The sequence below is a fragment of the Mya arenaria genome, chromosome 7 (genome assembly GCF_026914265.1).
Source record: "Mya arenaria isolate MELC-2E11 chromosome 7, ASM2691426v1".
In the NCBI taxonomy this organism is placed as follows: domain Eukaryota; kingdom Metazoa; phylum Mollusca; class Bivalvia; order Myida; family Myidae; genus Mya; species Mya arenaria.
In genome coordinates this window covers 37,666,842-37,690,035 of record NC_069128.1, presented here as the reverse complement: position 1 = coordinate 37,690,035, position 23,194 = coordinate 37,666,842, and the positions used below count along the sequence as shown (strand labels likewise).

The window sequence follows — 23,194 nt, the reverse complement described above, 5'->3', positions numbered from 1 at the left end:
CTATTAAAAACACGGCTACAATCGTGTAATCAGAAATTAACATTTTCAATAAATGCATTATTTGGTAAGTAGTTCAACTTGCATCACTCAAAATTAATGTTTGTTATGCATGTATATGTATTGATTTTGAATAAGAATATCACTTTAATTTCAGGTCATGTAACTCTTATTACCCCATTGCAGATAACTGACTTGTGTTAGATTGAAGATCTCGGCTTTCGGTTTTATTGTTTGGAATATGTATATCAGGTACGAAAAATAACGCGCTAGTTATCACATATAATCAATGAAATGTGTTTTGGTTTCAGCTGAACGGGCTATTAAGTAGAATACTTATATGAAAAACAACAGAAACAAGCTCAATAGCAAACAGTTTAATCACAGGTTAAACGCCAAAGACAGAACACAAACACAAGAAGACATGCCTCTTCAAAATACATAATGTGAAAGTTACTTACAAAGAACTTTGACTTCAAATGGCGACACACGTCTTCCTTGCGTAGAGTTTCCAATTGTGAACTGCATGCTGTTTTCCATGGTAAAGTTTATAGTTGCTGCATTTTGAACGAAAATGCGTAGATCTTGTCCAGATACTTGAAAAAGAATATCCAGACCACCAGTATGTTGATGGCGGATTGCTATCACATAAACAGCTAATTTTGATAATTTGTTCTCGTATCGCAGATACGGTGTTTGTCGATATGGCAGTTTCTCCCAAGTGGCACTGTGGTTGATCAGGTGGATCTATGTTAAAACAAAATCCATTATATAGAGGATAATTGTTTTCGTCCGTGATCGGTATATATATTTCACCGAGTGAGCACCAAAGTTTATATTTCAAAATCTACCTTCGGTTGTCAAGAGGTGAAATAAGTTGTGATTACACAGAAATAAACAATAGCTCTTTAATATATGCATTAAAAGGATAGAAATAGATATTTGATTTTTTTTTTAGAAAATTAAACAAAATTGTATGCGAACGTTTAGTCAGGGCGGAAAATATGTCGTTGAAATTGTATCAAAGTCTAGTACATGTTGTCGAAGAGAGCGGGATAAAAGTTAATAATAGTGAAAAAATAATTTGTTCTATGTTTGAAACAGTGAGATATCATTATGCTTCACTGATGTATCACTATGTTTATAACCGGGAAGCATAATTAATATTATTATTAAACAATAACAGCATCAACAAAGTTTCCAATTAATTCAATATTAAAGATTAATAATAGAAAAGAGGATACTCGTACACTGCACATCCACTGTGAGATGCATATCCTGTCTGAGGTAAACGGACTGTTGCTCTAGTGGAATCAATCTGTTCTCTGCTATTATCCTATATCTTCCAGAGTGCGTTCTTTTAATGCTGTTTATGATGAGGCGAGTAGATTGTCCGCCTCCAGGATGTATCCATGAAAAGCTTGGCAACGGATTTCCGTCGCTGGTGCAGTTAAGGCGAAACTCTGAGTCTTCTCTTAGTGTTACAACAGAGGACAAGGCTGATCCACCAAATCTGCAAACGGGTTTACTTGGTCCATCTAAAAGTTAATACATAAATAAGATTTTTGAAAGGGGCAGCAGAGACCATCTGATGCGTTGCATTTACTGCACAGCTTTAAAACAATAAATCAGTACTCGGTATGAAATACTATTAATGTAGTATTTCTGACAATTGTGCATTACATATTGCATCGTCTCATATATTGGTGTGTTTTTCTTTTCCATTTTCTATTATATGCAATAAGGAGGTTAATACAGACAGTCCCGGAGATGGGCGGCAATATGTCTTGTGTTTTGTAAGTGTCATTCTAAATGAGTTATAATGTATGTACCTGAAAGAAAAAAACATTATTAAGGTATCGTATTTCATTTTCAAATCAAAACTACTGACAAATTTCCTTTGCTGAATTGCACTGATTTTTCTCGAAGAATATCTCACACAGTAAGACAGTATTATTGTTGTTTTTTGCGCAGCATGATGGAAGAATTGTTTTATTTTGTACGATGTTCTAAATACAATTTTGATATGGCTCACTCGATAGATTGCCTCTTTCAATGTACGTAAACATGCATTATATGTAAGGTCGTATATGCGATTGAAATTTATAAATCATTTTATTAGACGCACTATTTATTTTAAGGATTTTGCGTCCAACTCACTTAAATCCAACGTCTTAACATACAGTTACATTATTGTTAGCTAATTATTAATCACGGAACGTTAGTATGGCATCGTCCCTTAAAAATATTAATTCCAGCGCATTTAAAATTTAATGAAAATAACACATACAAAGAACGTTAAGTCTTGGTTGATTATCAGATGTGAGTAATTGACCACCATTACTTCCTCGACAGAGGATTCGCTTGTTCTGGTGTCTTTTCTGGAAGGTGTAGTTTAGTGTACTAGTAGTGACGTCTTGTAAAGAATTGGACTCATTGCCAGATGTGATTTGCGTGGAACCCAGATACCACGATATTGTGGCCACCGGACGACACGTTGACGTAACGCACCGGAAAATCTGTGGGACATTTTCAATTACCGATATAAGGTCAGTCTTTGGAGTTAGTGTCACTGACTTAATGTCCACTGAAAAACAAAATACAAAATTATAATGCTCTTGAAACAATTCGGAATAAAAATGCTCTAGTGTCATATTTTAAGGGCCCTCCACCATGAAAAAATTGTTAAGGAAGGCCAAAATTTGAATGGTTCAAATGTTAATGATATATGTTGTTCTCAGCAACAATGTTTTTTCCAGAGTAAACAAATTCTATAATTGTGTTTGTCAATAGAAGTATGATATAGTTGCGGCAAGCTTCGAAACAATTTGCAATAAAGTTCATGTTTCGACTTACTTAAACCACCAGGAACATAATTTCAAGTGTACAAAGAGAGCTTGAGAGTTTTAAAGCACTAAGAAAGGCTTAACCTTGTTTATCTGATTTTTCTAATTGGATAAATATGTCTCATATTTACAGGTTCCCACCCACTTCAGCGCGAAACACCACGCCAACATCGAAATCATCTAAATATGGGGCTCTCACCCTCAATCACGAAAATCGCTATTTAATAAAATTCTGTGCATCTGGTATACATTGTATATCACGCACTTTGTGTTTATGTTGTTTTAAACCTGTTAATTAATTAATGTTTTGTTTCATATAGAGCTGTTGTCAGGAGTGGAACAAAAAGTATTTAGTTACCTGCATGAGTAATATGTATTGTAGAGTCCGGCCAAAAGGTATCGACATCGAGACATCGATATAAGCCTGTATCGTTCACTTCAAAATTGTTTATCGTTAAGGTGTATATGTTGTATCCAACAGGCTGATTGATTTTCAAACTAAATTTTCTTTCATTTGATGTCGAACATCCCACTTCTATATAGCATATTCCCAAATGGTATACATCTCTCTGAAACTCAACCGCTGAAACGCTTTCACTTGTGTTGCAGGTGAGCGTTATAGTACCATGTAGTTGTGCATACTGTTTGTCGGATGTAAATATCAAATCACCTGAAATCGTATATTAAAACGTTTAAGACTATCGACACATATCAATGCAATCCATATCAAGTCCTACATGGGTACATAGCCTAATATCAGCTTTGCATACTATGAACACTTTAAACAACTTTATTGTTATTACTACCTTTGTTTCAGTTCAACATACTGAACAAAAGAAAGTGCTCCAAGTCATAAATTATCAAAGAAGGTTGAATAGTTCTTTGACACTTAGGTAAGGCTTACGTTTAGAATTTAACCCTACTTGATTTATATATATATATACTTATACTATTTCTTCATATAATTTGATTGTTTACAAAGTACATGATTGTTATATGATACGCAACTGTACGTGACAAATATAAGTTAAATAGTTTGCCTAACGCTTGTTTGTCCATCCTCAATGTCAATCTAAACACTATTTAGTACTAATTTAACGTGCAAAATATTAATTATTAATAGTCATCATAGTATAGCTGTCGTGTCTCACATTAAAACCTATTATGTTATCATTGTATATATGTATAATTGAATTATATTTTGATCATGTAATGAGGAATACGATTGAGTTAAAATTACTTAAATAAATGTATTGAATCTTGAATCTTGAATATTTAACGTTACTTAATATAGTTTGGTAACGGCGATCTGTTTCGTTACAGGTCTAGGTTAAATGTCCAAGACCAGTAAGCTCAAAGTTAATAAATATAATTGTTTTGAAAGTAACGAATTTGTTGGTTAGAATTTCAAAACATAAAACAAAACAAACGCATTTTAAGGTGAGCATGCCTTAAGCTTTAAGTACAACGTAAACAATAACTGGTAAATTAGGACCAACAACTAAAAACTCTACATAATAATTTATTTTAAAACTTTGTCGAAAAATGACCAATTATAATGAAAAAATAGACATATCTTGTATTTTCTGATCCTTTACGTTTGATTCGCCTAAGAAAATGGGTAAATCTTTCGGAAATATTTGTCTTTTAGCGCTAGCAATATTAGTTCGCTCTCGTTCTCATGGGTTAGGGACTGGAGAAGTAGGCGTTTTTAACGCCTGTAACAACCGGCGTACCAGCCTTGCAATTGTTTAACTGAACCTTATAAAGAGTATTAACAATGAATCGAATTATATTAATGTTAATTTGTATCATTTGTATTTTAATATGCTGATGGCAGGAAATATAATTATTTTCGTATTGTTTAAACATTCATTTGGCAATATAATACGCACAAAAGCGTTCAATTCGTAAATTCAGTGTGTAGCACTCAAATTGACCCGACTACTAATTGTCATGGAATAATAAAATGATGAATGCATGTTTAGTCTTTACTTCTAAATAGTACGCACTCGGGTCAAGGAAAATGTTCCCATAAGTTGAAATTTCCAAATAATGAGAGGTTGCAAAGGCATATTCCTGAAAATATTTATGCGAAAATCTACATAAACAAGCTCAGTAGCAAAACATAAACATAAACGCTGTTTAATGGCACTGGGTAAACGCCAAAGACAAAGAACATAAAAACAAAAAATCACAAACAAGAAACATGGAAGAACAGCACAAAACTCAACAAACAGTACATTGCAAACATACTATATAAAAAACTAGGTATGTTTATCAAGGAGTGTTAGGTACCGCCTTGGAATGGTCAGTAAAATATAAATTTACTGGGAGGTTTACTTGTCATTTCCATGTTGAATAGAAATTTAAATAATGTATTTAATAATTGGTCAAATCGCTATAAAAATCAATATCCACGACAACTGCATAACTAGACTGCTTTACTATCAACCGTTTTGTGGAGTTTTGTGCTGTTCTTCTATGTTTCTTGTCTGTGATATTGTGTTATATGTCTTTGGCGTCTGCCCAGTGCCACTAAACCGGGTTTATGTTTAAACCTTTTACTATTGAGCTTGTTTCTGTAGCTTTTTGCATAAAAATTTTTATGTATTAAATCAGGCTTGGCTATGACTCTCATATCCCCAGCTAGTAAGTAATCAACAAACGACCAGGATAAGTAAATATTTATATATATCGATACTGAATTGAAACACTGAAATCGTTGCGGTATACTTTTTTACTATTCTGTTCACAGGCAAAAAAAATGAATCCGTAAATATTTGGCCCCAAACTGTAACCGATGATTGCTTGTCATTGCCTGCGATAAGGTAATGTGGATTGATGAATTTTTAAAACATTAAGCTAGTTTTTAACTGATAAACTTATATGTGTAGGAAATATGAACATTGCTTTCATCTCACAAGTGTATTGCTAGTGTTTATATACTTAAATGAAACACCGGAAAAAGACGTTTTGACTATTTGTACTGAAGGCTGAGTAAAGCAGGGTCTTTGAGTCCACACATTACCATTATATGCGTTATTTTTAACAATTACATATCCCTCGGCTACTCACAAAGATTATTTTGCGATATCTGCTTGCTTTCAAATTCACATTAGATTGATAAGTGTGTCGACATGCAGCATACAACCTTAAAACTCTTGATGGTCCATAATATGTTTTCGATCAATCCGATATGCTACACTTGTTATTTTCAGAACTAAAACCCTGAAGTGTTATTTTAGTTGGTCAAAGTCCGGACACAGTTGAAACAAATACATAATCTGCATTAATTTTCAAACAATTTAATTTACTATAACTTTATGAATGCTTGTCGGAAAATTAAACAAACCTAATATGCACAAATACTAGCTATTGACGCCGCAGTTTCTGAGAATTTTTCGGACACGATTTGAATATAATGATTCTCAAGGAGCTACAGTAGTAATTTGTTAGGATTGCTTATCTGATAAATACACCCTACCGTTCTGAGAAAAAGATTAATATTTTTTAAACTAATAAGTACATGTAAGTCAATATTGAAGATACAACTGAACCTAAATCATAAGGAAAAGCTTAGCCTCGCCATCGAGCCAATTAATCCAGTGAGTGCTATCTATATTTGGTGCTTTATTTTAAATATGTTAGCTCTATGTTTTGTGGTTTTAGTCAGTATTTGTTTAATGTGTGCATCTATATACAATATCAAAGCCCGGGGATGGTGGTTGTCAACGGGATTGATTTGTACAAACGTTAAAAAAGACATCAATTGTTTAATGACAAAGGGACCGAACGTTAAACAAGTCACATACAATGTCATAATCATAGTGCATATGCAAATATATGTCATTGGACACAATTAACCGCGAGACAAACCCAATCCTGACCTAGTAGGTACGATATTTACGAGCAAGATACATGTTTTATGTGTTACTATAGATGATACTATGTTGTCTGAAATAAAAAGAATATCATTGAAATTAAAATTTATTTAGTATACGGGTTGATAACCACTCGATGGTATTTGATGGTATTAGCGCAAAATGATGGAAATGATGAATATGCTGATTGTGTCGATCAGTTAAAAAGATCATTCAGAGCACACTATTACATTTGACTCGTCAGATAATGATATTTTAAATGTTATCGAGTGGGTTCAATTTCTGCTTAGACGCTTTTAGGGCTATAAATAAATGTTTCTGTTTAGTAAATGATTATCCTACTGAACTCGTTTTACTAAAGCATATTGAACTTTAAGTCGTTCCCCGGTCCTGTTATTTTGGTGTTTTAATTCCAATTCACCATAAATACAATACATAATATTTTAATATTTACAGGGCGATCACACTTTCTAGCTCTTTTGAAAAATGTATAACTGTAATATTAAATAAAAGATTCAACAATGGGAACATATTGCGAAACCGTTTGTGCTTGCACTTTTTGATTCAAAAACAGCTTAAACGTAAGAAAATAAGTTATATTTCTTTAATTACAGATTGCAGGTGTATGAGATTTCGTCAATCAGTTTCTTCTTCCGTTTCAATGTTTGGCACTCTCCTCTCCGCCAGTTCCATCAGGCTGAAATTTCCTGAGTAGTTCCACTTATAGACCTCAGAAAAACACTACCGTCCTCTTCATTAAACACTCTTCAGTTCACTAACTGATAAATCACTAGGTCCAAGTGTGCAAGTATTTTGGAACACTTAACACAAACACGAAGGGATGTAAGTTATAAATAATGCATGCTTGTATTACCTAAATAACCAGGCTGTAGGTTGATTTATAACAATGGGAAAAATAAGTAAAATATCGATAACACACATATGAATAAGTAAATATACTTTTAAACAATTCTACACCAGTTGTACGTGTTTGACCTGCCAGATAGGTAGTTTAATTGGTTCATTATAACAGCTACATTGACTTGTATTTTTTCTGTGAACGCGGATGTTGTCTGGGCCAGTATTCAACACGATGTCGCTAGAATTATCTCCGTTGCAACACGTCTTGTGTCCTTATATCAATCTATATTTCGAAACCGCCCTTGGACCACTTAAAGACAGATATTTAAGTCAATGACTTCACCGTACTTGTCGTCCGTGATACTCTTCCGTGTTGGGGACCACTTATTACCTTCGTAACTCAAGATCACACGCAGATCTCAGCTGTTGCTCAACTCTTTTCTTCCTTCTACTATCTATTCTTAGAATGCCTTTCGCAATATACACATCGTATACCCGGTTACACATGTATTATAAAAAAATGACATATGGCATTCGCTTTTTTAAACCAAAATATTACAATATTGTTTTTGTATCTTCAGGTTTAGTCATTTCAATATTTGTGTGCTGACTAGTCTGTCACCATTATGCAAAGAGGACCTCAGTGTAATGTTATACATCTTCAAATACGTTTTTTTAAATGCATGTAGTTCATACATTTGTGCAATACATTAATGCAAATAGGAATGTAGCCAATACGTAAGTATAAATTACCTTGAGTGACGGCAATCGTCAACAGTAAACAAATGACGTTCCATCGGACTACCTAAAATGATAATTAAAGTACTAAGATATTGCAAGCAGGGCAAGGAGTATAGAGAGGAAATATATAAAAAAAAAATTAAGTAAATTTTTAGCAATTATAATGCTACAAAACGTTTCGGTTAAGTTATATTATAAAACATTAACAACCTTTTATAACTACCAGTTAAAAATTGTATAATTACAAGTTGCTTTGGTAACGCTAGGACGACAAGCCCAGACCTCACAAACGATTTCTACTATATTGTCCCCCCCCCCCTTTCCCGCCGCATCTGGTTGTGGGGGCATTAATTTGGGGGAAAGATGAACATCATTTCCCCGTTATTGTGATTAAAGTGCTGTTGTTGTAATACAACTACTGGCAAGGGTACCACAGCGGCAATACGAAAACCAACAATATTTGTACGGCTTAAAAAGCATACTCACTTATGCTTAAGTATTTGTTAGAATGATTGAATAGTCCCGTCATTGCACAATGAATCTTCACAAAAGCCTGCCAGAAATACATTGTTTACTCATAATAAGATAATTGTTTTGTTCCATTCTGGTACGACTGTATATGTCCCTCTCCAAAAGAAACTTGTTACACAATTGATGTGTATTGTTAATTTGTATATATTTCCATAATTCTTTTGTCATTATAATTGTGCAATAAAGATTGTTACGGTTTCGGTCAATTTTAGATATTAATATGGTGTTCATGATGTTTAAGAAGAACTATTATTTTTTTTAAAAAGGGGTTTGTTTTTCTAAAATATAAATGTGTATTCTTCTTTTTCAATTAAGTGTCAATTTATTTGTTGATTATACAGTTGTCTTCGCAAATAATGAAGAATATTTTATTGTATTCATGGCTGATTTGAAACTTCAGCAAAATTTGAAAGTTATGTAGATAAATCAAAGATAATAGTAGTTGATAATAGACCGAGACCGGAATGTAATATGTTTGCGCTAGATCAAGCTTGGAGTTATAGAAACATTTTGATATCTAAGAGTATTTTTTTAAGTTGAAGATGCCAAAATAAATGTGTTTTTTTTAATGATCAAGCAAGGAATGCCATATTTAGCTTATATCTTCCAATGAATATCTTAGACTTACCTATAGAGTGTTTATTGAAACTATGTCTTTGACCAATTCTGTTATTAAGTTGTTAAGTGTTGGTGACCGAAGACTTATTTGGAACAGTAATAGTAAAATACACGCGGATTGTATGACACAAACATTAAAAATTAAAAGAAACGTTTGTTCCACGTTATGCTATGTATATAGATTAATTCCCACTAAGTATTGCTTTTAGTGATATAATTCGATTTTAGTAACATACATAACATATATTTTACATAATCTTTGAAATATATTTTATGAGATATCAATTAATATAATTTTAAAAGTGTCTGCTATAGAGATTTACTTCAGAAGTGAAATTGGTATATGTGACATATGAGAAGAAAATGCTTTATTTTTGTTCTGATTTTAAAGAAAAAGAAAATTTTGTGAACAAGGCAACATCAAAATAAACAATTGTAATTGTTTAAACAAAATAATAATTGAAAACAAATATTAAGTCAAATAGAAAAAAATCCTATAAACGAAGAAATGTTCAGTTGCCATGAAAATAGGAAACAATTTCTTGTGATTTTGTTCCATCTTAGGTCAAGAACCTAAAGTCTGCCGTTTCGTTCTGCCAAATATCTCTTTTTTTTTGGTTCCTTTGTTTGAGAAACTTAACAAAGATCCCAATACTGGAATATCGAAAGTTGTACTACATTTATAAATATAAACTTTGATAAAGGGAGAAAATGATAAGCCTCACTCTCGGAGTTTGTTACTCTTTAATTCCAAACCATATATTTTTTAAGGTCATTTCAGTTCGAATATTGTTCCTTTCAAGGAATTATTTTAATTGTGACCAGATTTTTATACTTAAACAACATTTTGACTTATGTCAAAATCCCCTAATGAATTTTACAGAAAGCTTCTTAATCTATTATCGATGGTGCAATAAAAATAATTTAAGTCTCATTATGTAATGTAAACATATTTTTGTACATATATCCAATCCACTTCACTAAACCTTTTTGAATTTTGTTAACACCCAGTTTGATCAAAAGTGAATTTATCGCTATTTTAATTAAGAAGTTTTTGTTTTTAACATTTTAAACAAAACAATTATACTTACAGTCATTTTCATAGAATCGTTCAATTGAAAGCTGACTATATTCAACTGAAGAAAAGGAGGTAATCAGATAATAAGTAATGACTCATGGAATCGGCGATTTTGCACTAAACGACATTGATTTTTTTCATTCGAAAATGCTTGCATCACATCTATTTTAGAAACTTAAGGAGCTTAGCTTTCTTCGTGTGAACATTTCATTTGTAAACCTCAAATAAGAGGCAGGTTTTATTTACAAAGCGCTATGCTACGCCCATTTATATACCTTATAAGCATAGAGCGAGTTAGCGGTCCATTTAAGGATTTCCCTATTTTTATTTACATTTTGTTAAATAAATCACCGTGGGGTCCTTGCGATTTTATCAGACATTATTTAGGACTCAATCATATATATATGTGTTCTCTAATTATGTTAGCCTAGTTGGGACTTTTAATAGATATATTAACATACTAAATCCGTGAATTCATTTTTCTAGTTTACTTCTGGTTTGATGAGCTTTTGCCCTTTTTATTGTTAATCTAATGTTCATATTAGAGTCTGTTCGGGGTTTTACCCTTAACATTTTATCAAGCAATATATCATTAGTAAAACATTTTATCAAGCAATATATCATTAGTAAAAGGTTGTGTTATATTATGCATATCAATATTTAAACGTTCGTCTTTCCAGCCAACTGGAATGCAAAAAAATAATACATGGTAGTTTCGAAATTATGGAAGCTGTAGATCATATGAAATTCTAAATTTACCAAAATCGCAATTTTTTTGTCTTCTTATATCATAGAGGTGACCATTTAACTTCATATCTTGCCTAAAGCAGGTCTTAAAAATTCGGCTTGCTAATAAATGTAATATACTAGTCAATCCGATGTATTTGTTTCGGATGAGAATTCGATCAAAATTTATCAATGTACAACCTTGAAGTATATCTCACAGCAAAGAGTCTTTCATTACACTAGAAAATCTTTTTTTAATTTTGATTCTTAAGACATTATTTTCAGTGATCTTGAAGCTCTTGTAAATGAAACGTTTTCGAATCAGTTAGAGTGTTTTCATTAAATTGACATGTTAACATCCTGCCTTGAGAATATTTATATCTGCAAACATATCAGTCATTTTAAGTACGCCCTATTCAAAATAATTAATTAATGTTTGTCTTCATATATTATCAGGTTTCCCATTCCAAATGCAATTAACCCTTTTTTAATTAAGACCTATAAGGATATTATCTGGTGCTTTTTGAAGACAAGTCAAGGGGTGAATTGTGTGTGACAATGCATCTTAATAACAGACACTTTGTCAAAAAACGAAAGTTTTTGTTTCATCTATCTATCTAAGCATGAGTATATTTCAAGCATTTATGGGGAAAAGATAAAGTCAAATGTTGTTTTCTTTTATTCGTAATAATCATTCCGAGAGTAGATTCTTTATCTGATGTCTATGTAAATTCTTTACCTTTGCAATAAACAACATTATTGTCTTTCAGAGAACCAATTTTGTAAACATTTCTTTTTATTATTTAGTTTTAGACCAGAGTTTTCACTAACTCTGTCACAATTTCTGTAGGCTTTTCAAATGACTGTATTTTTAGAGGTAAGTGAATCATCAGTAAACATAGAACTCTTTAAGTATTCATTGGCTACATTGATACTTTTACTTAAGTTGTTTGATTATACGGCGATGGATAAAATACATATGGATATGATGAACAAGTAAGGGAAAAGTTGGCAGCGTTGTCGTACATCTCTTTCCACTAAAATGTGATATGAACAAAAGGATTAAGGGGTGTTGGCATAAACTCACTTACAATAATTAAATGTTATCTTCGATATTATACAAAGTACATTTTAATGAGTCCGTTCGAATAAAATTAATCAATACTTATTGCAAGACATTGGTAAACATATATCTGATGAATGTGGGTCAAGCTTTTTATAGCAAACCCAGCACTATGACTTTGAATTTCACTACAATAACAACATAGACTGGTGTACTTGATTTAGCAATACCCAGCACTATGATTGTGCCAAAGAATCTGTTTAAATCTTGTTGACATATCAGTAAAAGATAAATCCAAAATATTTAAGGTAGTTTACCTTTTCTAAGATTTACAAATCTGATCATTTGTTTAAGGTTTTTATATTTCGTTTCCAGACATGTTTACTGAACTGTTTATATTTTTTGTTAAGTTATCGTGGTTTGTTACTGTTTACTTATGTTTCCGTTCAAACATTTTATAAGCATTTATCAACACACTTTGATAAATGCATTAATTTTCCAAATGTTATGATATGGTAGTCATGTACTATATCTTAATTTAAAACGTACTTGGTCTTAATGTTGCACTAGGCTCGATTAAATGACCTTTATAGTGTCAAATAATAGGTTGTTGTCCTATGTGGTGCTCATGTTGTTGTTTTATTAGCTCATGTGTTTGATATAAAACGATAATCTACTTTCTGTTTTGTACTGTATATTTATTCAATGTATAAATTAAACCCATAAACTAACATCATTGATTAGGGTGAACTTAACAAAAGCCTCAATTGATAGTTCTTTGTCGGGTTTTATAACCGACAGTGTCATAGCAAAAGGACGTTTTTTCGTGCCTATAAGCCTATTTTTTGCCAAGTCATACCAAAGATTAGGAATAATATCCTTATGTTTTTTTTCAAACAGCTGTTATCACGGCGGGGAATCCACGTGACCAAATGGTAGGTTTCAGTGCAAGATGGCGTCACCAAAACGCTAGACTCGAGCCGAAAATCAAGGTAATACATATAATTATAATAGTTTGTTTAATTTTTAACATAGCCTATCATATGCCCACCTACTTAGTTTGTATTAGCATATCCATGTTTTCCTTGAAACTTTAACCGTTCTCGAGAACACTTCTGCAATGTTTCCAAAATGTACGAAATCCGACTGGTAGGTTACAGTTCCATTTATCATTTTGACTCGGATTTAGCGGAAAATGAGGTTATAATGTGGGAAAATCGCATAAAACACTTAAGTTTTGTTTAAACATAACAGGCACATGCATTTAGGAACGAATATTTTAATGATTTTAAAAGATATGAGGACGAAAAGAAAATGATAGGTTGCAGCTCCGATTTTTGAAGAGATAGGTTGCAGTTCCATAATTAGGTTGCCGTCTGGACTGCAGATTCTTTGACTTAGTTTTAGTGTTCAAGCCAAACATATAGGTTCCCATAAAACGCAACTGATATTTTTCTATACCATTGTTCTTTTTACATAGTTATTACATCATCTAAAGTTATAAAATCATTGAAAATCACATCGAGACTGCTGTTTTATACTTTTGATTTTTCTGCTTACAAATTTATAAGGTTACCATCATTAATGATTTGTTTTCTGTGACAAATTGATGTATTACACGTTTAGAGTTGAATGGTTAAACCATTATCTGTGATAAAATCTGCACACCAGTATACTTTTATTGTATTACATGTCAATCGATGTTTTGCAATTTTCGATATATCATATGGAATGCATTTTTATCTTTTAGACCAATGACACGAATAAGAGAGTCTTTCCCTTCATCAACCTAAACGAAATGAATGCAGGATATCTAAACAGCCAACCAAAAAAAAATGGCAGCGATACAACAAAACAAAAGAAGTGTTCAGTGAGCATTCGTTTGATCACAAGGTGAGGTCAAGACTGGCCTCACGCAGAAAGAAAGCGACAGCACCCACAGACAGAAATGCAATACAAAGGGAAACTTTAGGTGTACGTTGGGAAAAGGCTGGATGAAATTTGTCGAAACAGCTTCCAACAAAGATCATCGGAAAAGACTCATGTGCCATTCTCATAACAAAAAAACACGACAAATATATCCATTTTCACTGTAAATATCATAGTTAAAAGTTCATGTTATGCTGATGCCGTTCTTACATTTGATATTTTAGCTTTAATATATATATATATATATGTGTGTGTTGTAATATTATATATTGAACCTAGTCAAAGTGTCATTCCCAAACAAGTACATCTGGAAACGTGTCTGCAAAACAGCTGTCTACAACCACGAAGTGAATGCATGGAAAGCGAGAATGGACATAAGCTCTGACTTCGATCTGTTTAAACAGATCCATCCGCATCTGTGCCTATCAAGTGTGTGGTCCGTCGCGAGAGCTCGTCCCGAGAGCCTCTCCCTCATGAAGCTGCTAGCATGTGTTTGCTGCCAGCGTCCCCCAGACCAGCCGATTGATTGCCGTTTATGCCATCGACAATGCAGCCATGAGCTCGAGCACTTGATGTTCGAGTGTTGCTCAAATAACAATAGCTATTCGCGACTTTTATTCCTGGTGGCGATTAAAAGTTTGAGTGGACCGATGTATGACTTACTTAGTACGATATCGAGACAGTCCTTCGTTATATACACACTTGGCAAAATCGACGAACATTTGATAAAGGTACTCGATGTACAATTATACCCGGACTTCCTTATCAACTGTGCTAAATTATACAATGATGAACTAAGACGCATTTAGATGCGTGCACTTCACCAATGACAATGCCACTCGACAAAATGAGCTAATCCTTAAACAGCTATTTCTATTTCGCTTTCGAAGAAATATTGCTTAAATTAATAGGAAATAGTCTATTGATTTTAGCCGATGCATTATCATTGTTCTTAATCGTTTGTAAGATCAGACTTGTATGCAGCGGCTAAATTATAATTTATAAACGAGACCAACTTAATGCGTATAAAACAAACTTGTCGCAATTTATGTTACTGTGACTTTCTTTCATTACTATGAACTATCAAATTTGTATTGTGTTTGTAAATATTCATGCTTATGTATGTATTACCATATACCATGTACATCTCCAGAAAATGGGGAAAATAAAGCTATATATATTTATTACCCATTTACGTTTGAACTTTTAAATCGCTCCTTACATATTACATGTAATACATATTTGGTCACCAGTTCATGTAAGCAGAACTCATGAAAGGCAATGTTTGTCATTTTAGTTAAGTATAACGTTTAACTTTGTTGCTTGCGTTTGGACAATATCAACGAATTAAACTCGACTGGTTTTCAATGTCAACATGCATTTTATATGTAAAAATATTGTTTAATCGCAGGATGATGTGGTTTAAACCTAGCTTATTCGTCCATTGTTTAATTATAAAACTACATTCGTCGCTGTTATAATCCTTCCGTGTCATGAACATGCATTACCTGACTTAATATCAGTACTAGAAAAAATATGATGTAAGATATGGAAGAGTTAGCTTTCGATTAATGCGCCGTGTTGAACAACTTCGGACCAATTGAGACCACCTTGGTTTAAATGAACAAATACCAAACAAGTGATTGGTATTTTTTTATTTATTAAACCTTGTGTTAACCTAAAGGTAACTTCAATTAAAGAAATCTTTAACACTTGATCAGGATAAAGGTTATAAGTTTCTTCCATGGCCGAGAGTGTAAGATAGGTTCATTCCGACCCGAGCGTAGGGTGTTTTGCGGAAACGAGGTTTACCCTTTCATACGCGAGCGGCTATGGTAGATGCTTTTTCTCCCACCTCAGTTAAAAATAATTAAGTAAAAATGAGTTTTTTGCTGGAACCCTTTTGTGCATAGTGAAAATAATTGCGTATGGATATGAGATAATTCGTGGTTGTCATGGATATGCGCGCAGTGATTCCGATTAAATCAATGGTAAAATCGGTCTTTAAATAGTCCTAAGGAGAGTGAACCATTATTTCTTGAATGGTGCGTGAAAACTGTTTTATGGTGACATTCGAAGCGAGAAATAATTAACTAGCATTCTAAATATTGCCACAAGACAAGGTTTCCATGATGCTACAGACGACAGTCTTCAACAAGGGAGGTAATTACAATGTGGTGACCATTAAAAAGGAGTTCCATACGGGCATTTTATCTTTGCCCGTGGGCAAGATAAGAATATCTAGCATGGTTAAATTATTGGATGTACTTATCTGAGGTGGTAAAAAAGTTGTATCCATAATACTTCACATAATAATATATCGGCAGTAAATAAATAAAAATGTTAAACATCCTGATATTATTATATTATTACGACGTGTATATACTATCAGGATGTTTAACAATTATTTATATATTAAACGTGATATTGTTCAATAATCCTATATATATATATATCTTTAATTCATAAAAAAACAGTTTGTCACATTTCAATTCCTCCATGCTTGTATACAATATCAGCACATTATATAATTTGCAGTCCAGACGACAACCTTTATATGGAACTGCAACCTATCTCTTCAAAAATCGGAGCTGCAACCTATCATTTTCTTTTCGTCCTCATATCTTTTAAAATCATTAAACTATTAGTTGCCAAATGCATATGCCTCTTAAGTTTAAACAAAACTTAAGTGTTTTTGCGATTTTCCCAAATTACAACCTCATTTTCTGCTAAATCCGAGCCAAAATGATAAATGGAACTGTAACCTACCAGTCGGATTTCGTACATTTTGGAATCATTGCAGAAGTGTTCTCGAGAACGGTTAAAGTTTCAAGGAAAACATGGATATGCTATTACACACTAAGTAGGTGGGCATATGATAGGCTATGTTAAAAAATAAAGAAACTTTTATAATTATATGTATTGCCTTGATTTTCGGCTCGAGTGGAGCGTTTTGGTGACGCCATCTTGCACTGAAACCTACCATTTGGTCACGTGGATTCCCCGCCGTGTGTTATTTAGTTGTGACTAAAAATACGGTCAATATAAAATTATATTAACACTTTTCTTACATTTCACAAAAAACTCATAAATACATAAACATTAATAATAAAATCAAATAAAAAATGACATATCTTAGAAAATGTAGAATCACCATTGAATTGCCACAATGTTTGCCTTAAAGGTACAAGACACCGATGATATAATTGCAAGAAAAAATAAATTGTCAAAAACTTGATTTAAACAATATACTTTTCAAAAGAGCATTTTAGGATACATAAAGTTTAATCATTATCAATAATAAAGGATTTTCCGAGGAACTTATAAATTAAAGGTAAACAATTGATCCATGCAAAAAGCAAAAATATTTTCTACAGACTTTGCGTTGCTTTTGTAACTTTTTCATCCTGCTTGTTCTAGTGTAATTGCTTTTATCATTTGTAGATTAATGCAATTGTTATAATTTGATGCATAAGATGAATGACAAATGTATAAAGTAGTAGGTGGTAAAAATGCGTTTGACGTACTGAAGTTGTCACAGAGAGGCAAACGTTAAGTACAGGTGGAGGGGGAGGGGGAGGGCATGGACAGGTCAGGTCAGTTGTAGAATAAAGCGTGTTCTAATTTACCTAAGGGAGGTCAAAAACGTTGAGTTTAGCGAATGAAGTGCTGATTATTATTGAATATCGTTGAGTTGGTCAGGTCCCTAGAGTTTTTCGACTCAAACATTTGTATTTGAAGTGACACAGGCCTAATAGCAGACAGTTTGTCGAATAGGTGGAGTTCTTGTGCATGGTATAGGTGACTGGTGAAGAAGAAATGGTAGGTGTGCTCAATTTCACCACATTGGCAATTAAGGCTATTGATAATGGTTTCAGAGAACAAATGGTTATTAAGATTACTTAAGTGCATCCGCAGACTGGCATTCGTGGCACTTAATTTGCACACTCTTAGTAGAAATGAGGAACTGATTTTTTATTCTTGTTAAGATTGTACTTGAAGGCAGGCAAGGATGTATAGGAACGAACAGTTTTCAGAAAAGCATTCCATGAGGATATTGTAGTTTGCAGAAATGACATCGATTACGGTTGACATTAACAAGAAATATAATTGGGGAGAGTGACGCCAATATGTTTATGAGTAATACTTGCCTCTATTTTAACATTATTAAGATAGGTGGATTAGACTGTCTGTTTGTTTTTTCGACAGATGAGAAGTGATTCTGTTTTGCTGGATTGAATAATACAAGCAACCTTTCTGCCCATGTCACCATTTAGTTGCTGAGCAGCAAATAAGGTCATCGACAATGATATGCATAGTATTTTCACTTTCAAAAAGACGTGCAAATGATATTATTTCACGATCGATATCATTTATATTGACAAAAAGAGTATGGTTCAAAGAATTGAACATTGTAAAACTCCAGCATATATTGAAACCGTATCTGACATTGTGTCTGACACGACAACGCTCTGTTGTCTTTAACATAGGTAATCAGTAAGCCATACTAATAGGTAACTGGAAATACCACTTTCTCGAAGATTGAAAAGAAGGCCATTATGCAATACGCTATCAAAAGCTTTTGAGGTGTCACAGAATACTGCTCTTAATTATTTACCTTCATCTAGAGCAATGCAGTAAGAATAATATATAGATAGTTAGATAGATATATAGTATAAGTTGATTTACAATTCAGTCCTTGGTAACAAAGTCTGACTCAAATGGAGTAAAGAAGTCAGTATGACAAAGAAGTTGAATATGTGCTTATGCAAAAGTGTTTCTAGTACCTTATTGCCACTCATTAGGCATATGAGACGGTACTTACCGTCAGCTTAGGGATCTGTCTTTTAAGAATCGCGCAGACATGAACCAGTCTCCACTGGTTAGATACCTTTCCAAGACGATGAGAGTAATTAAAAAGGCATTGAAGGAGATGGGAAAGTGTTGTTGCTATCTCGCTTAGAAAATAGCTCTTAACACAGCCCGGTCCTGTTGCCTTGCCAGATTTAAGGTTCCTGATCGAGTCAAGAGCATCTGGAGAAATCAAAATCCTTTATAGAAAAAAAACATCAAAGACAATGGGATTAGGTCTGTTAGTAGAGTAAGAAGGGTCTGTGGTCGGAACAAGTTATTCAAAAAAATTTGCCTTTCGATATTTGATTCGTAGATTAGGTGCCATCGTGGATTAGAGGGGGGATGTGCTAGGATACCTGAGTAAGACGAGTACAAATTATAAACTTTTCCAAAGGTCTATTAAGGAGAAGGTATTTCCCTAAGTTTCGAAGCATGCATTTCATGTGTTTGCTTGGCAGTTATAATTATATGATTGACATGGTTATGTATCGTCCTTTAAGCTCACCAGTGATGAGCATTTTTCTACTGTCTGGCTCTTCCTTTTTGACGGAGTTACTAACGAATTGCCTAATAAAATATCTGGGTTCCTGAGTGCGAATCTTGTTTTCTTTGACGATATACATCTGTCACACAAAATCATCAGTTGATTAGTGAAATTATTAGCGTAGATGTCGATATTTGTGTTAAAAACATGGCATCAAGTCAAACGATGACAGAAGCGATCGGGGTTTGATGTAGAAACCTTGTGAACTTTTCGTTTCAATGTTGATCTGACCGTTTTGTTGAATTTGCATTTGAAATAAAAAGGTCAGTGATTACGAACTAATATATCCAGAAATGGTTCATCAATACCGCATTTTAAAACGCTATCTGATAATGAACTAAAATTAAGTCAAGAAAAGATTCTGAGATTTCGGTAAAATGAGTAACGTCACGGTTGACTTGTGACAGATTTAATTGTTAACATACGGACTATATCGTTTATACAAGTATAAACTGCCAGTGACACTGAGTTGGTAATGTATCCAAATACATATGAAGTAGAATTGGGAGGTATGTTAAAAACAGTTTTTACGCGTTTTTCCAAATCGAAATTTACTGGGGTTGTCTAAATTTAGTGTCGGTATATGTTTGTGTACTCACAGATGGATATGATTTAAACTGGAAAACCTTATGCGCTTTTTGATATCGTGGAAACTCAGATGAGACAGCAACATGATTGTTGCGTTTATTCTTTCAATCGTGTAAAATTATTTAAATTTGGACTCCTCCTTTTAGCTCGATTTGACAAGTCTATGCATAGTTTGAGAAAATACTGTATTTACCTTTGTTGGACCATTAGGTGTCTAGAACCTTGAATATACCGTTTATTTCATTAAGCACCAAATGAATCTTAACAGTCGCCCTTCAGTGTGGTGATTCCAAATATCTTTAAAGTGACTCTCTTATTCAAACGCAATACATACACTTGTATAATTAGTGACTCAGGAACCTTTAACTATTTACTAAATAATGCATTTATGGAAAATATCAACTACTGATAACAAGATTGTATCCGTAAATTTAATAGCAGAAAGCGCATTTTTTAAATGATGGGTGAATGTTTAAAGATTAACTTAGTCTACTATAGTCTACTTTAGTCTCATAAGGTAGAAACACCGTGTTAAATGCTCATTTCGTTCAATTAAGCTCGATAATTTTCATTATAACCATTATTTTTAACATTTTTTCATCCTATTGGAATATAAAAACAATATAATTAATAGTGGTAAATCTTATTTGGGATTAAGAGTGCATCTTTAAAAGATTGACAATAATATTTATGAAGTTCATTGTTCATTTCAGTGAAATACTTAACTTGATTTTACAAATTACGTTTCATACTAAGTTACAATCATTAAACTCATTAGACATGTGCAATCGTATTGGGTGTAACGTAACTGTAATCCTCCTTTTAAGGACCATTTCCAGTTCGTATCATCATTGATTTAAAGCTTTACTTTCGAAAATATGATTATGCTTTTACGAATAAATGCTGAAGTTAAACTAGCAGTGGAGATTTTATAACATCCTTTAAAATTTTGCTATTCAGAGATTTTGTCGAAATAACTTTTTCATAAAAACGGTATCAAATAATATTATTTATAAATATTAATAATGCATTTTTCAATTTTAGCATAAATAGTAATTTACTTTTTATATATAAAATATGTACACCTGTATGTTGGTAACGAATCTATTCATGATTTCAAATACTCCAACTGATGAAGGCTTGATCATTCAATACAAACAGTTTGAAAGCCCCTTTTTTAAATGGTATGATTAAAAAAGATTACCTCCATAGACATAAAATCCCTCATAGCTTTTCTAAACAAACATATCGATGAACTTAAACCACAAGGAATCAGTTTAAAATTTTAGAGCGTGTACTTCGCTAAACATCCGTTCGTTTGAAGTGTAATAAGGCCAAGTTCAACTGAATATGTGTTTGCCGTGAGGTTCCAGTTTCAAATCTACCTACAAGGCAGAAGAAAACCCAACCACTTCGTCCGAAATTTAACTTGTTGGTGTCCGGAGAAATTATAATTAAACCATCTTTCGATATAGCAGGTTAAGAGGCCATGTTTAGAGCCCCCTATCTAAAGGTTATCGTCTAGAGCAATGATAAATAACAGCTAAACTGATAGTCAAATAAATATGAGTATCAGTGGCATTAGCATTAGCAGCAGCAGCGGCAGCCTCAGCAGCAGAAGTATCAGCAGCAGATGCAGCTGTTGATATTTTTTGTTGTTGTTTTGCAAGTACAATGACAAAGTTCACTTTTAATTAAGGTTAGTAATATTAAGTTATTAATAAAAAAATACTATTATTCAAAATGAATACATACACAATTCATGCATACCAAACATACATTTTGACTGATACCTTTAAACCTTTAACTACTTACTAAATAATACATTTATGAGAATATTAATGTCAGAAAATCTAACCGTGTACTGAATAGCAGAAAGCGTAAAAAAAATAAAATAAAATAAAATAAAATAATGATTGGTGAATTCTTAAAGGTTTACTGAGGTCTTCCATAGTTATATAAGGTAGAAATACCGTATTTAATGCCATTTCGTTCAAACTCGGTATCCTTCATAAGAACTATTGTTTTGACATATATTCATCATTTTGGGAATATTTAAACAATGTAATTAACTATGGTAAATCTTATTTGGGAGTAAGAGCACATCTTTAAGTTAAGCACTTAATAACTGTTATCGTTTGCTAAACATTAAGGCTCTATTCTTATCATAGTATGCCATGGCTTCACCAGTAACGGTTATATATGCAACTATTGTTATAAAGTTATAAAAGCGGCATTTCTGATTTATGGCGGAATCGCCAGAGATGAATCATATTGTACACCGTATACGATTGAAACACCAGTACTAGTTTGTAAGTAAATATTATTATGAAGTTGTAAAAAGCGGCATTGCTGATTCATGGTGGAATCGCGAGGGATAAAACATTAAATGTACGGTGTCATCACCAGTACTAGTTTATATTTAAAATTGTTGTTTTATTGATTCATACGAATGTAATAAGTCATAAGCCATGAGTGTTAACCAAATTGATTCATATGAATAATTTATAAATGATGGTTTTGTAGAAATAGTTTTGTGAATACGCGTATTTAAGCAGATGCCCAAGAATGACACTTTACCAGAATACTTGACGGGCAAAGTGGATTTTTCCCGGACCGACTACAGAAGTGAATGGCCTCAAGTGTAATTCTTCAATACGGAAGTATTTATTTCAGTCAGAATGTAGGATTTTTTACGGTTTATGGAGAAGAAATTTTTGCCGAAAATTTAACTGTTATAATAAATTTGTTTTCATCAATACAAGGTGATAAAAGGGCAAGTGTGTAGTGACTTCTGGTGGTTTCAACTGTACTGGCTTTCGTACAAAAAAATGATTATTATGTATTTGATACATATTTATACAACAAAGACTAAACGTACATATATAAAGACAGTTCGATCATTAACACAGCTAGAACTCGTTTCAGCTTATG

General features: G+C 32.8%; 1 protein-coding gene and 1 long non-coding RNA gene across 2 annotated transcripts in view; both read right to left on the bottom strand.

Annotated features, from left to right (window-relative positions):
* LOC128241117 (uncharacterized) overlaps nt 1-23,194 on the bottom strand; it is a 36,387-nt gene that overhangs the window by 884 nt on the left and 12,309 nt on the right. Inside the window, exons 2-5 of the mRNA XM_052958094.1 lie at nt 3,202-3,513; nt 2,288-2,584; nt 1,248-1,535; nt 459-593 (exon numbers count right to left, since the gene is read on the bottom strand). Of these exons, the coding sequence (XP_052814054.1) occupies nt 459-593; nt 1,248-1,535; nt 2,288-2,584; nt 3,202-3,513 (1,032 nt within the window). The remainder of the gene's footprint in view (nt 1-458; nt 594-1,247; nt 1,536-2,287; nt 2,585-3,201; nt 3,514-23,194) is intronic.
* On the bottom strand, nt 3,419-21,523 carry LOC128239879 (uncharacterized). Its single transcript, XR_008261959.1, has 3 exons — nt 21,465-21,523; nt 8,342-8,393; nt 3,419-3,513 (listed from the first exon to the last, which is right to left on the bottom strand). It is a non-coding gene; the product is annotated as an uncharacterized LOC128239879 (long non-coding RNA).